Consider the following 12215-nt stretch of genomic DNA (forward strand, 5'->3'; position numbering starts at 1 on the left):
TACAGCATCCTGCCATGCGATTACATTTGGTCCCGACCACCGAGAACACTCACGGTAACTTTTATCAAGTGGAAAAAAGTTAGTGTGTTTATATTATGCTCACATAGCTGTGTCGCTAGCGGTCACGTAGCACATCATTATATACCAGCTAGCCAAACTTCAGTTACCCTACAAACGTCACTGCTGTGTAGTTTTCTGTCTTCATTTATGTTGGACGTGATAAGAAAGCTGTACGTTTGAATTTGTTTCCAAAATCCCTGTCAGGACATGCTATATTGTATTTAGATGGAAGCGAGCTAACTTCCTGCTAACTTCTAACTCCGTTAAATGTCATAAATTCCGTTTTCATGGATGCCTGGATGTTAAACTCAATTGTTACACTTGGTAGAGCAGAACGCTGATCATTCAACTCTCAGTGATGCCACAGTGATCGTTTGACTTAGGGACCTGCAGCGGAGTTTGAGCCCAGATACGACTAGTGACGTCAGACTTAAAGAACGGATTCCCATGTTGTTGCAGTATATTAATGCAAACCTCATATTGTGGATGGATTATCTCAGTTGTTCTCCTGACTGAAGTTTGGTCTGTTATACCCCGCGAGGCTCCTGACTACGGTAGCTGTAATGATCCAACAATCCATCAAGATCTGTGGCTTTGTAGCTTACCAATGTCATACTAAAACATTTTTTGACAGATTAATGAGTGCCGTGTACCACATAAAACTGGCTAGAGGTCATAATACATACAATACATAATACATAACACAATACATAAGACACACTGGATTATAAGGTGCACTGTCCATTTTTGAGAAAATTAAAGGATTTTAAGTGTGCCTTATAGTCCAAAAAATACGGTACGTGTTAATGCTCAAATACTCAGCGATACACTGACTATGTTGTGTACAAGTTTGAATTTGGCTTTCGTTTTGATCACATACTAGCCAAAACTATCTGGCATGCTATCACTAGACAAAATCTATTCACAAAAAATACCAACACAGAAGTTCCATCATTGTAGTGGTTGCCTCTACAGAGCTACAATTTCCCATGATCACACATTGATAGATAAACTTAAAGTGTGGTGAAAATCCATCTTAGCACCTCTAAGCGTCATCAGGTTGATCACAGTCTATATCTTGTTTTCAATCTTTACAATAACCAAAGTGCAAAAACCACACAATAGACTGCTGTTGTGTTTCTCAGCCTGCAACGGTTCAACATTTGTTTACTTTTAGGAGAAAATTGAATGTTTTGTTACTGTTACGGTGCGCTAAGGTAAGTATAACAGCTTCACATACACAACTGTAGTTTTAAGCATGTAAATCTCTGATACGAAAACAGGTATCTCCTGTTCAGAAATTCAAACTTCTTCTTTGAGGTTAACTTGGCTTTATTCACATTTTGTTTAAAATCCTCACATTTTATCAAGGCTGGCTTGACTCCCATGGCTGACCCATGTTCTTGTGTACCCTTTAGTCCTCATCTTCTTTTTATTTTAATTTGCACTTTTAATAGTTCTCTAAATATACCATATTTGCTTTTCTTGGGATGCACTTAAGAGGCTAAACTACTCCAAATTCACCACTCGTCTAAAAAGAAGGCTTAAGACGAATGAGGCTGTGTGAATGAGATTCAAAACAGCTAATGAATATTCATCCCCCAACCTTATTTCACATATTAAAAAAAGACACACAAAGTTAACCTTTGTGCTGTTGTTACATTGGTATGCACTCTTTATATGTATCAAAAGGTATAAAAGGTATATATAGATCTGAAAGGCTAGATTACAAGGCTATACATAGAAACGCATAAACACAACCTTTGCATGTATTTAACACCTGTATACGCCTCCTGAAATGAAATATCATATAAGAAAAACCAGACAGGCTATACATTTAGATATAATGAAAGTCCTCATTGTTGTTGTTCTTCTTCAACCTGTGCATCCTGTATTACTTCCCAGGGTTTTTCCCAGTGTCTTCAACCTCAGTGATCACTTCTTCAGGCTTAGCCGATGGGGTAGAATAGAAAAACTGGCAACACAAAACAGGAAACAAAGCTTTTAAATTTTGTATACACACATCTTTGTGGTTCGAAAAGTGTTAGAAATGTGAGCTTGTGTATTCACAGTCTACAATGTACTCACATTAAATGCATCGCTTTTTTCCAGGAAATATTTGTACTTTGCTGGGGGGCGAGGAATCGGAGGAAAAAGGACCTTAGTCACCCTAAAACACACAAGTATACACAAAACGATCCTTGACACGCTTTTAGTTTTAAAAGGGGGGAAAAAACAGATGCAAGGGAGGAAGTGTTTTATCTTGTATCTCCTTTTGCATTCTCCTTATTTGGTTAGTTAACAAGTCAAACCGGGGGATTTTTGCCTGTAGGTTGAAGAACTTTAGGGTGGATGCTGTGGTGTGAAGAAAGATGCCATTCTCTCACTTCTCCTTTTCAACTTTGTTCTTTCACATTTAAAACCAGTTTCACATTTAAAAATCATGACAAAGTGGATCAGAGAGACACAAACAGCTTAAAACAAAACAAACCAGCAAAAGGAGGAGTCACAATACCTCTGATAGCGCACAAACAGCACCAAAGCCAGCAGGCCCATGGGTACTCCGAGACAAATGAAGACTATCACCACAGGCTTGAGCACAGAATCTGACTGTTCCATCGCTACAGATACACAACACAAAAGCACTGTTCATTAAACTGACATGTTGATAATTATAACACTGCATCATCAGCCACTGTTTCAACCACTGCACAAGAAGACATAGAGGACTTACACGGTGTGACAGTGGGACTCCATTCACTCCAGTGATCTGATCCTGAGCAATGCGATGATATTCTTGTCCTCATTCTCACGCTATAGCTGTGTGAAGGATCTACACTTGCCACTGTATGATTTGTATGGTGTTTGGGTAGCCAAGATGTTGTTTTTTCCTGTTTTAAAGAGATTAATCAAAAAATGGTTAATCTCACTTTAACAAGGCCGACTGATAAGATTGCTCTGACTTTGGACTTCAATTAACCCTCTGAGGTCTAAGTATGACTTATCATAACCCTCTTTTTTAAATTGTTTTACAAAGAAACTGAAAACTGAGCTTTTACAATTTTTAAAGCTTAGTTTCTTACAATAAAAACACAGTTTTTATCTTGCAAGGACTGCACCTTTATCTCCTTTTTTGGCATCAGATTGTGGTTATTCTTTGCAGGTTTTCTGTACAGTCTGGGTTAAGTTGACACCTGCTGCATTAGCATGCCCTTAACAGCACTAATCATTGGTTTTTTCCCCCCGTTTTTGCGTTTTTATGAGGACAGAAACATTTTTCAAAGCAGGGGCAGCATTATTATTATTTTGTTTAAAAAAAATAGCCATACATATGGAGCCTTAGACCTCACAGGGTTAAAAAGAAGTTTGTCTTGTTCACTATTCCTGCCACACGTACAAAAAAAACAAAAACAGAATGTTGCATCTGGAATAATGACAGCCTGTGGTGAAGCGTACTGTACCTGATCACGTATTTCCACTTCATTTTCAAAACAGTTAGGATTAACGGCGTTTCTGGTGCGAGGCAGGTCCCATTTTACAATCAGGTTATCATTATTGAACGATGCAGAGATGTTAGCAGGTGGAGGAAGATGCTCTGTCACACACACACATACAAGCACATGATCAGTAAGGTATCTGACAACAACACAACCTAAACCTAACCTCAAGCCTTAGCTTGTGTTCTAAAAAAACTTGATTTGTGTAACGTCAGAACAGTTTTCCACTTTTCCTCAGTCCATTTTAAAATTAATGCCTGCTTTTAATGCACTGCAGAGACCCGAGAGCCCAAGGACCACAGGGGTCCAATATTGATTTTCGGCCGATTCTCAGAATTTTTGATGATATTATGTATCATATATTATGAGGTGTTTCAAAGTCACTGGGAGGAACATCATTCTGAAATTGTTCCACAACTTTGTAGACAAAGTTTTTTGCAGATTGGTGAACCTCTGCCCATCTAAACCTCTGGGAAACACTACCTCTCTTAAGAAGCTCAATCCTGTCACTGAGCTGTTGCCAGTAACAAAATGTTCTTTCAGCTGTTTCTTTTTATTATCCCTTACTTTTCCAGCCTTTTGTTTCCCCATCCCAAAGTTTGAGATGTGTTGCAGGCAACAAATTCAAAATCAGATAATATTTTTCCTGAAATAGTAAATCTGTTTAAAAATGTGATGTTTTCTGTGCTCTGCTGTAAATAAAATATGGGTTTATGAGCTTTCCAAACATTCCATCCTTTTTTACATACATTTTACTCAACAACTTTCGATCCCAACTTTTTTTGAATTGGGTTCATATAACTACTCATCACTGTTTGTATAGTATTACCTAGTGTGTCCATGTCATACACGTAGGTGTAAGATATCCAGTTGTGCAGGGACATGTTAAAATGTAAGACTACGCCTGATATTTCCCCACTGACAGTCAAGGACATCGATCCAACTCTTTCCGCAAAAGTACGGCTTAGAGACTTAATTACTGTTTCCTCATTACAGACACTGGAAGAGAGAAGTACAGAGTTAAAACAATGTTTAGCGTTCATTGTTCCACATTAAAATGAACCTTTAAAAAAATCATAATACCTGATAAACACAGAGAGCCGAGTATCTTTCTCTAAGGTGTTGAATGACCAGGAGCAGTTGAGCTTATTTGTTGAGTCGAGGAGGCAGATAAACGTCTCCTTTATTTCTGAAAGCGGTTTATGTGAAATCTCCTCTGCTGAATTCTGTATGTTAACCATCTAATACAAAAATTTACAGTTTACAGTTTATTTAAATACCATGCACTGCGTCTGTGAGGTCATTAGAAAACAAAAGTGTTTATACAAAAGCTTATTCTCATTTTCACCTCATACGTGTCTGAAAACTCCTGACAGAGATCCAAACCATGGCTTTCAGTCGCTGCTATAAGAAAACACACGTTTAATCTGCAGCACAAATTCTTAACTGATCAGAATTTTGTATTTTTTTTTCTATAAACTGGGTTTTAGAGGAGTCCAGTTTTGATTAGCTTACTGTGTAAAGGAAGCAGGAAACAAAGTCTGACACCACCCAGATTAAAAAAGGTTAAAGTAAAATCATTGTTGAAATAAAGCTCCTGGTATTTCCTGCAAAAATATTTTGATTTTCACATTGCCAAAAGCCATTCTTCTTAAGCGTTTTTTTCCCCTGAGGACATGTTTGCATTGCGATTAATCATCCACCTACCACTTTGAGGGAACCACAAAACCAACGAAGTGGACCAAATTACAAGACGGATCGGAAACACAGCCATGGCCGACCTGAGTGTTTTACACACACACACACAGAAAGACAGAGACACAGATACACACTAATGAGCATAAAGTCTTCAGCCACCGTACAGTAAACACAGGAACGCCATTGTACCACTTTACAATGAGCAATTTCCTGTGTTTAATACTTCCCCTTTTTACATGCTTACTTGTAGAAGGTGGGTGCTTGTAAGGCGTCTAAGTGGGCACATAATCAACCACAAAGAAACATCTTTTCTCAGATGAGTCTTAATTCTTCACTAGGTTAGTCACTTGTCCATTTTACACTTATTTATACAAAAAAGAAAGACTTGGTTTGGTTTATTCACTCTGTTTATATCTTCTCCCTCAAAAAAAAAAAAGACAAGTGGACCCAACTATGACTCACTATGCTGGCGTAACATGCTCTTATGAATTGAGGTAAATTCCCAAGTTTCCTACCAGCTATATTATATTAAAAATTGTGTAAATAGCAATAATAATAAAGTCTCACCTTCTGCTGTCCCTCCTCCGTGTCTTGTGGCTCTCTGTGCTCTCGCTGCCTGAAGACAATGACACATTTCTGGGGAAAGAAGAAGCATGACGTCACATACTGTACTCAGATCCAGGAAACCAAGACTTTCTTTCTGTTTCTTCTTTTTTCTTCATTTGCTCGTAAAGCAGATCAAGCAAAGTGAAACAGGTCAACATCAATGCATAAATATTATCAGCTTCAACAAAGCAAAGCAGATCTATATCAACAAACTAAAGTAGATCAACATCATGTAGTTTTCTAATACAAACCACATAATGTTGATCTACTTTAGTTTATTTGGGTTAAACCACATTTGAGGTAAAAACAATAACAACTAGATGTAATAACGAGACAGAATTACATATAACATCTTTTTGTATAAGATGTTGTCCCCCTGGTTCACTCTGCTTTTTCTGTCTTTCCTCCACTTTTCTTTCTCTATATGTTAGAATCAGTTAGCTCACAATCTGCAGCTTCAGCCGACCCTGCAGAGAAGTCTCTCCTGTGTTAATATCAACACTTCACTGAGTTCTTTTGATTCCTCAGAGGCATCCGATGGAAGACAAAACACTGCTCAGTAGACCATTTAACACTTTATTTCTCTTTCACATTACTTCTAGAAGGGAGATGCGTCCTGCAAGGCACGTTGCTGCAGATCTCAAAATGGTGGTGTGCCCCTGACAGTTTTATTACAGTTTTATTACGGAGTTTTATTATTCCCTCATTCTGATCTAAACAACAGTGTCTCAGTAACTTTCCACTAGAGATGGTCCCCTCTTACCTACATTTTTCCCAGGCGAGCGTAAGCGAGAGTCTGCAGCGATCTACTACACAAGGAAATATGGTCTATATAACTTTATAACACTTATTATTAATAAAAAGCATAGCATTATTGAGGCACTGAAAAATTATTTATTCCCAACAGCTGATACCTGAAGTATTCACTGGTGTGTTGGATAAATGTCAGGGTTTTCCCACCCAGTTTTATACCTGAGCAGGGGAAGTGTGAGGACAGTCTGCAGGCAGTCACTGACTACACATCTCCCTGTAGACAGTGTTTGTTCTTGATGGAGGCAGTATATTAAATAAGTGCTAAAGTCCATGTAATCCCTGACACATATTAAGTAGTCTAGGACAACCCAAAAGTATAGACCTAATGCTAAATACAGTGGCTGGAGGCAGGAAATGAGCAACAACAGTTATTATTTTGTGAAACAGTGAAAATAAAATAAGACACATTTTACAAAATCCACAATAACACTAATAATAAGCCGGCTTAACAAAAACAAACCAAAGAAACACAGTCCCATTGAGCTCAATATTTCAGTTTGTCCTTTTTGGTCATTCGTCAAGTCAAGATTTCTTTTAATTTCAGTTCCTTTTTTTGTTTTGGTTTGGTGATTTGAGTTGTTACCACTTTGGTTTTTTCAAGAGAGAATAATGACATTCTTCAACAAGGGCTCAGGCTGTTTGGGCACAGGTTCGCCATCTCCATTCGGAGAGAATTCAGGAATCAGTTCCAGTTGCTTTATCAACGCAGACAATAAAAAAACCTAGCCAAGATGAGGTATCAGCATGAACAAGGCAAGGGACACAGCCACGTGGTCTCTCTACCTCGTGCTCCCATCAGCTTAACATTAAAGTTTTCAAATTAAGCTACAGGCCGGTGGCTCTGACATCCCACCTGATGAAGACCCTGGAGCAACTGGTCCTGGCTCAGCTTCGGCACCTGGTGAGCTCATCATTGGACCCACTTCAGTTTGCCTACCAGCCTGGCATTGGAGCGGATGATGCCGTCATTCACCTCCTACATCGTTCCCTTGCTCACTTGGAGACCGCTGGAAGCACTGTGAGAATCATGTTCTTTGATTTCTGTAGTGTCTTCAACACCATTCTTCCCACGGTCCTGAAGGACAAGCTGGAGAACTCAGGATTGGACCATCACCTCACTACCTGGATTTTGGACTACCTCACCGACCGATCACAGTATGTGAGGACTCAGGGCTGTGTGTCGGACAGTGTCCTCTGCAGTACGGGGGCGGGTTCTGGCTCCGTTCCTCTTCACCATCTACACTGCAGACTTCTCCCACAACTCCACCCAGTGCTTCCTGCAGAAGTTCTCTGATGACTATGCAATAGTCGGCCTCATCACTGATGGGGACGACAGGGAGTACAGAGGACTGACCCAACACTTTGTGGACTGGTGCCAGCTGAACTACCTCCAGATCAACACTAGTAAAACCAAGGAGCTGGTGGTAGACTTCCGCAGGCACAAACATCCTCCACTGCAACCACTGAAAATCCAAGGTATGGACATTGAGGCTGTGGACAGCTACAGGTACCTTGGAGTTCATCTATGACTCTGTGGTGGCCTCAGCCATCTTTTATGGTGTGGTCTGCTGGGGTGGCAGCATCTCTGCCGGGGACAGGAAGAGACTGAACAGGCTGATCAGAAGGGCCAGCTCTGTTCTGGGATGCTCTCTGGACCCAGTGGAGGTGGTGAGTGACAGGAAAATGGTGGCTAAGCTGTCATCCCTGTTGGACAACATCTCCCACCCCATGCAGGAGACTCTGACAGCACTGAGCAGCTCCTTCAGTGGCAGGCTGTGGCACCCACGGTGTAGGACAGAGAGATTTCGCGGGTCTTTCCTCCCCACTACTGTAAGACTGTACAACAAAGACTCCAACTGATCAAACACACACATCCACACATGTGCAATAACACTAAGTGCAATACTTTTTGCTGGCATCATTGTATTTTTACTCAGTTGTATATAGCATTTGTATTCTATTTTTATCCTATTGTATATTTTATTCTATTTTATTCTACTGTATATAGTATTTTATTTTAGTTTATTCTATTCTGTACAGTTGTGTACTGTATCTATTCTTATTGTATTCTAATTTTTGCTTTATAATTTTTGCACTGTCCACTTCCTGCTGTGACAAAACAAATTTCCCATGTGTGGGACTAATAAAGGTTATCTTATCTGATCTTATCTTAGCTTACAGACAGTGCAAGCACTTGTTTACAACACTTTTTCTGCATTTAAACTCACTAAGACAACCGTCTGTAGCTGTCTTGTTTACTTATCAAAGTGCAAAAGAACTAGCTAATACGTGATGGTGGTCCACCGCTTGGAAGGCAGGCCTAATTTTGCTTCTGAACATATAAAATTGGAAAGAGGATTACACTTCCTCTTTTCAAAATAAATATTTCTCAAAGTAAAAGAGTGCAAATGCATTGATACAAATAAAAGGGAGAAAATAAAATTTAAAAAAAAGAAGTTTTCTCTACTGGGTTACACCCTCCCCAGCTAAATACCACGCAGGTCTCGTTGCATGTGTAGCCAATACTGTCTGTCTTTGCAATTAAGGGATTCTGAAAAGGCTGTGTTCAAACCCTGGAAAAGTGATTTTACAACAGTCACTGGAAGGTTTCCTGAATCAGGATAATCAAGTCTTTTAGAAGGATGTTTGATTCTTTTTGATTGTCTCACTGGTTGAATTGTAATGGGATCATCACTGTATCAAACAGTGATGAAGGGTTGATGACGCAGAATCCACAGCAGTCCTCCCGCAGCTCTCCTCTCTCTCCATGCTGCTGAACAACAGGTCGGATGCCCTGGAAAAGATGGCCAGCCAAAACTCCGCTGTGACTGTAGAGGTGAAAGATACCATTAAAGAAAATGCAAAGCAGATCGAATATATCAAACAGTCCTTTGAATTTATCTGTGCTGATATTAAATCCGTGAAGGACAAAGTTGACCACCTTGAGATGCAGCTTGCCAAATTTCAAGAAACCCGTGACGCACAAAAGAAACAACTCTCTCGCCTGGAGAGTTGTGACAAGGATTATATTCTATTAGTGCTTGAGCTTGCTAACCTGACTTTTGTAATTGTAAATGTCTGTGGTTTCAATTCCTATACTGAAAATAATGCACTTATTGGCAGGTTAGAAGAACTCATGCTTCGCTAGTTAACTAAACTCCCTGATTATCACATTATTTGTGGCACAGACTTTAACGCTGTACTAAATAACCGTCTTGAGAGGTGGCCTCCTAAAAGTTCTGACTAATCTAAAACTGTTTATGAGCATTGTATTTAATGGATACTTGGAAGGACACGCACCCATGTCAGAATGAATACACATGGTGTAACAAATCTTTATCAAGTCAGTCTCAAATTGACTATTGGCTCATCTCTAAAGATCTTAGTAATGTGGCTGCAGACATCTTACCATCGCCTCTATCCGATCACAAATCTATTTGCATTTTTATTCCTGTAGTATCTTCTCCCCTCTCTCATAAGCCTGCTTACTGGAAGCTTAACAGCAGTATCTTCAAACATTCTGCTGTATGTTCAGAGATCAGAAAGTATTGGAGCAAAGCAATAAACGAAAATTCCTTTGGTCTTGACTGGGAACTGTTAAAATATGAAATTGCAAAATTCCTAAGGAAGTACTGTAGTGATTTAGCCAAAATGAGAAAAGAAGAAGAGCAGGAAGTAATAAGCAAGATCTTTGATCTCAATGAGTCTGAAAAATTTCAGCTTGTTGTGCAGCAGCATAGGCTTGATGAGATTTATAAGCGAAGAGCTGAGGGAGCTTTTGTCAGGTCGTGCAGGCAATGGCTTGAAGAAGGTGAGCAAAATTCTGCTTACGTTTTTAGGTTAGAAAGGCATCAGTCAAGAAATAACTCAATTCAGTATTTAAAAATGTATGGCTCAATCACTGATGAGCCAAAAAAAATTCCAATATCTTAACCCCTTTCCTAAAAGAGGTTTACATGGAAAGTATAAATAAAGGCTCACTGCCCCGACAAACCCATTTTCTGTGCGGTTTGAGAAGCTAACTTATAGCTTTCCTCTAGCCAATTCTTGAGACTTTTAACAGCTTGCAAATGTGTCACTTTTTGATCTTTGTTGACAGAAGTTTGTATGCAAGATCAACTGTCAATCTGGCTTTTCTGCAAAACATCAATTTGTAGGGCGTAGAACCTGTTACATCACTATGGGTGCATTTGCTTGCATGTACTAATGGCATAACAGAGTCTTTCCTGTGAGACTTTTGTTTGAATTATGTGTTCCTAACATACTAAGTAATGTTCTGTTGAATCCTTCAGTGGGTTTACCAAGTGGGTGGTATGGGATTTATCCCACAGATCTCACACAGGTCCTTTATTAAATTTGCCTCAAAATCAGGACCCTGATCACTGTGCAGGCGCTTAGGTATGCTGTAGTTGACAATGAATTGGTCCCATAGGCACAAGGCGACCGTTCTTGACTTTTGATTAGGGTTAGGCAATGCAAGCGCAAATTTAGTTAAATGATCAGTTATTACGGGGATGTCACGCGTGTTACTGCTGTCTGGTTTCAGACTGAGACAATCCATGCAGACCATCTCTAAAGGTCAGGTGGCTGTTATGTTGACCAGTCTAGCTGCTTTTTCAGAAGTACTCTTTCTCCATATGTAGCGATCACCATGCCATACGTGGCCGATAGAATAATGTTCTGACAGGATCAAGGGTTCTGTCAGTGCTTAAGTGGCCCATATCATTGTGCAAGCTTTGGAGCACTGGATCTCTGAGCTCCTCCAGAAGAACAAGCTGGTGGGTCATTTGGTCTCCATCTTGTACAACACCTCATTGTGACTCTCCAATTGACTGAGTTCCCTGAGTTGCAAAAAAGGGAGATCTGGAAGTTCTTTTCCAGCAGCTGGTGGGGGTGTCTGGCCATGTTCAATTTTTTTTGATAATTTGGCCGACTGTCCGGTCTGCTCTTTGTTCTAAATTTACGATTGGGACAAGGCAGGAATGATTGTTAAGCTGTGGTGTTCTTCTAAAACATAGATGTCTGGCATCATGTCAGCTGAGAGGGTCTAGAAGTGTAACACCACTATCCTGACTATCATGCCTGATTTTAACAAGGTGGTTTCGACAGATCGCTTGGACAACATCACTACCTACAAGCCTTATGGTGTCAGTGTCGGCTAGGTGATGCTCTATAAAACGGCTTACAGGCTCCTGCTGTCATGGGTTGCCCTTGAGGATCCACACGCAGGACTCTTGAGTTGCGAGTTAACAATGAAAGTTTATTTACAATTTCTTCACCAAGTGTATTTACAGGCTGTGGGGGGATAGTGCTGTACACAAGACGTAAGGTGGGCAGGGCTCCGGGGGAAAGGGGAATCACACACACGCTCCACTCTGACCTCTCTCTCCACTAGTGACCAGTCGCTCCTTCCACACACTGCTCGAGGAAACACAGGGATGGGTCAGGGAATCTAGGTACAAAGACACACACGTTAATATCTAGCACGCAGGCAAGAGAAACCTTGGCTTGAACTTGTTACTGATGAGAGTTTAACAATGA

At 40.1% G+C, this 12215-nt stretch overlaps 1 protein-coding gene across 5 annotated transcripts; it reads right to left on the reverse strand.

Annotated features, from left to right (window-relative positions):
• Nucleotides 1-1206: 1206 nt before the first annotated feature.
• LOC146648575 (interleukin-5 receptor subunit alpha-like) lies at nt 1207-7824 on the reverse strand. Of its 5 annotated transcripts, none has more exons than XM_085389825.1 (11): nt 6308-6501; nt 5823-5891; nt 5265-5338; nt 4906-4958; nt 4641-4798; nt 4387-4556; nt 3522-3655; nt 2795-2951; nt 2576-2681; nt 2149-2230; nt 1207-2035 (listed from the first exon to the last, which is right to left on the reverse strand). In XM_085389825.1, exons 3-11 carry the CDS (start codon nt 5329-5331, stop codon nt 1955-1957), a joined length of 1008 nt encoding a protein of 335 aa, XP_085245951.1. In that variant the 5' UTR covers nt 5332-5338; nt 5823-5891; nt 6308-6501; the 3' UTR covers nt 1207-1954. The 5 variants fall into 5 exon arrangements, with proteins under 5 accessions (XP_085245951.1, XP_085245952.1, XP_085245949.1 ...); XM_085389823.1 differs by lacking the exon at nt 6308-6501 and adding an exon at nt 7528-7824 and having other exon boundaries at nt 1209-2035; nt 4906-4961; XM_085389822.1 differs by having other exon boundaries at nt 1209-2035; nt 4906-4961.
• Between the last annotated feature and the right edge of the window lie 4391 nt (nt 7825-12215).

Source organism: Rhamphochromis longiceps, linkage group LG18, assembly GCF_057381845.1.
Source record: "Rhamphochromis longiceps isolate RC_006_pf linkage group LG18, R_longiceps_female_GT1.1, whole genome shotgun sequence".
Taxonomy (NCBI): domain Eukaryota; kingdom Metazoa; phylum Chordata; class Actinopteri; order Cichliformes; family Cichlidae; genus Rhamphochromis; species Rhamphochromis longiceps.

Excerpts from the sequence above, each read along its gene's own strand:
- LOC146648575 (XM_085389826.1), bottom strand. The coding sequence starts at position 5,331 with ATGGCTGTGTTTCCGATCCGTCTTGTAATTTGGTCCACTTCGTTGGTT. Across the intron at positions 4,962-5,264 it reads TTTGTGGTTCCCTCAAAGTG|CAGCGACTGAAAGCCATGGT; the intron begins GTAGGTGGATGA and ends GTTTTCTTATAG. Across the intron at positions 2,036-2,148 it reads AAAAAAGCGATGCATTTAAT|TTTTTCTATTCTACCCCATC; the intron begins GTGAGTACATTG and ends TTGTGTTGCCAG.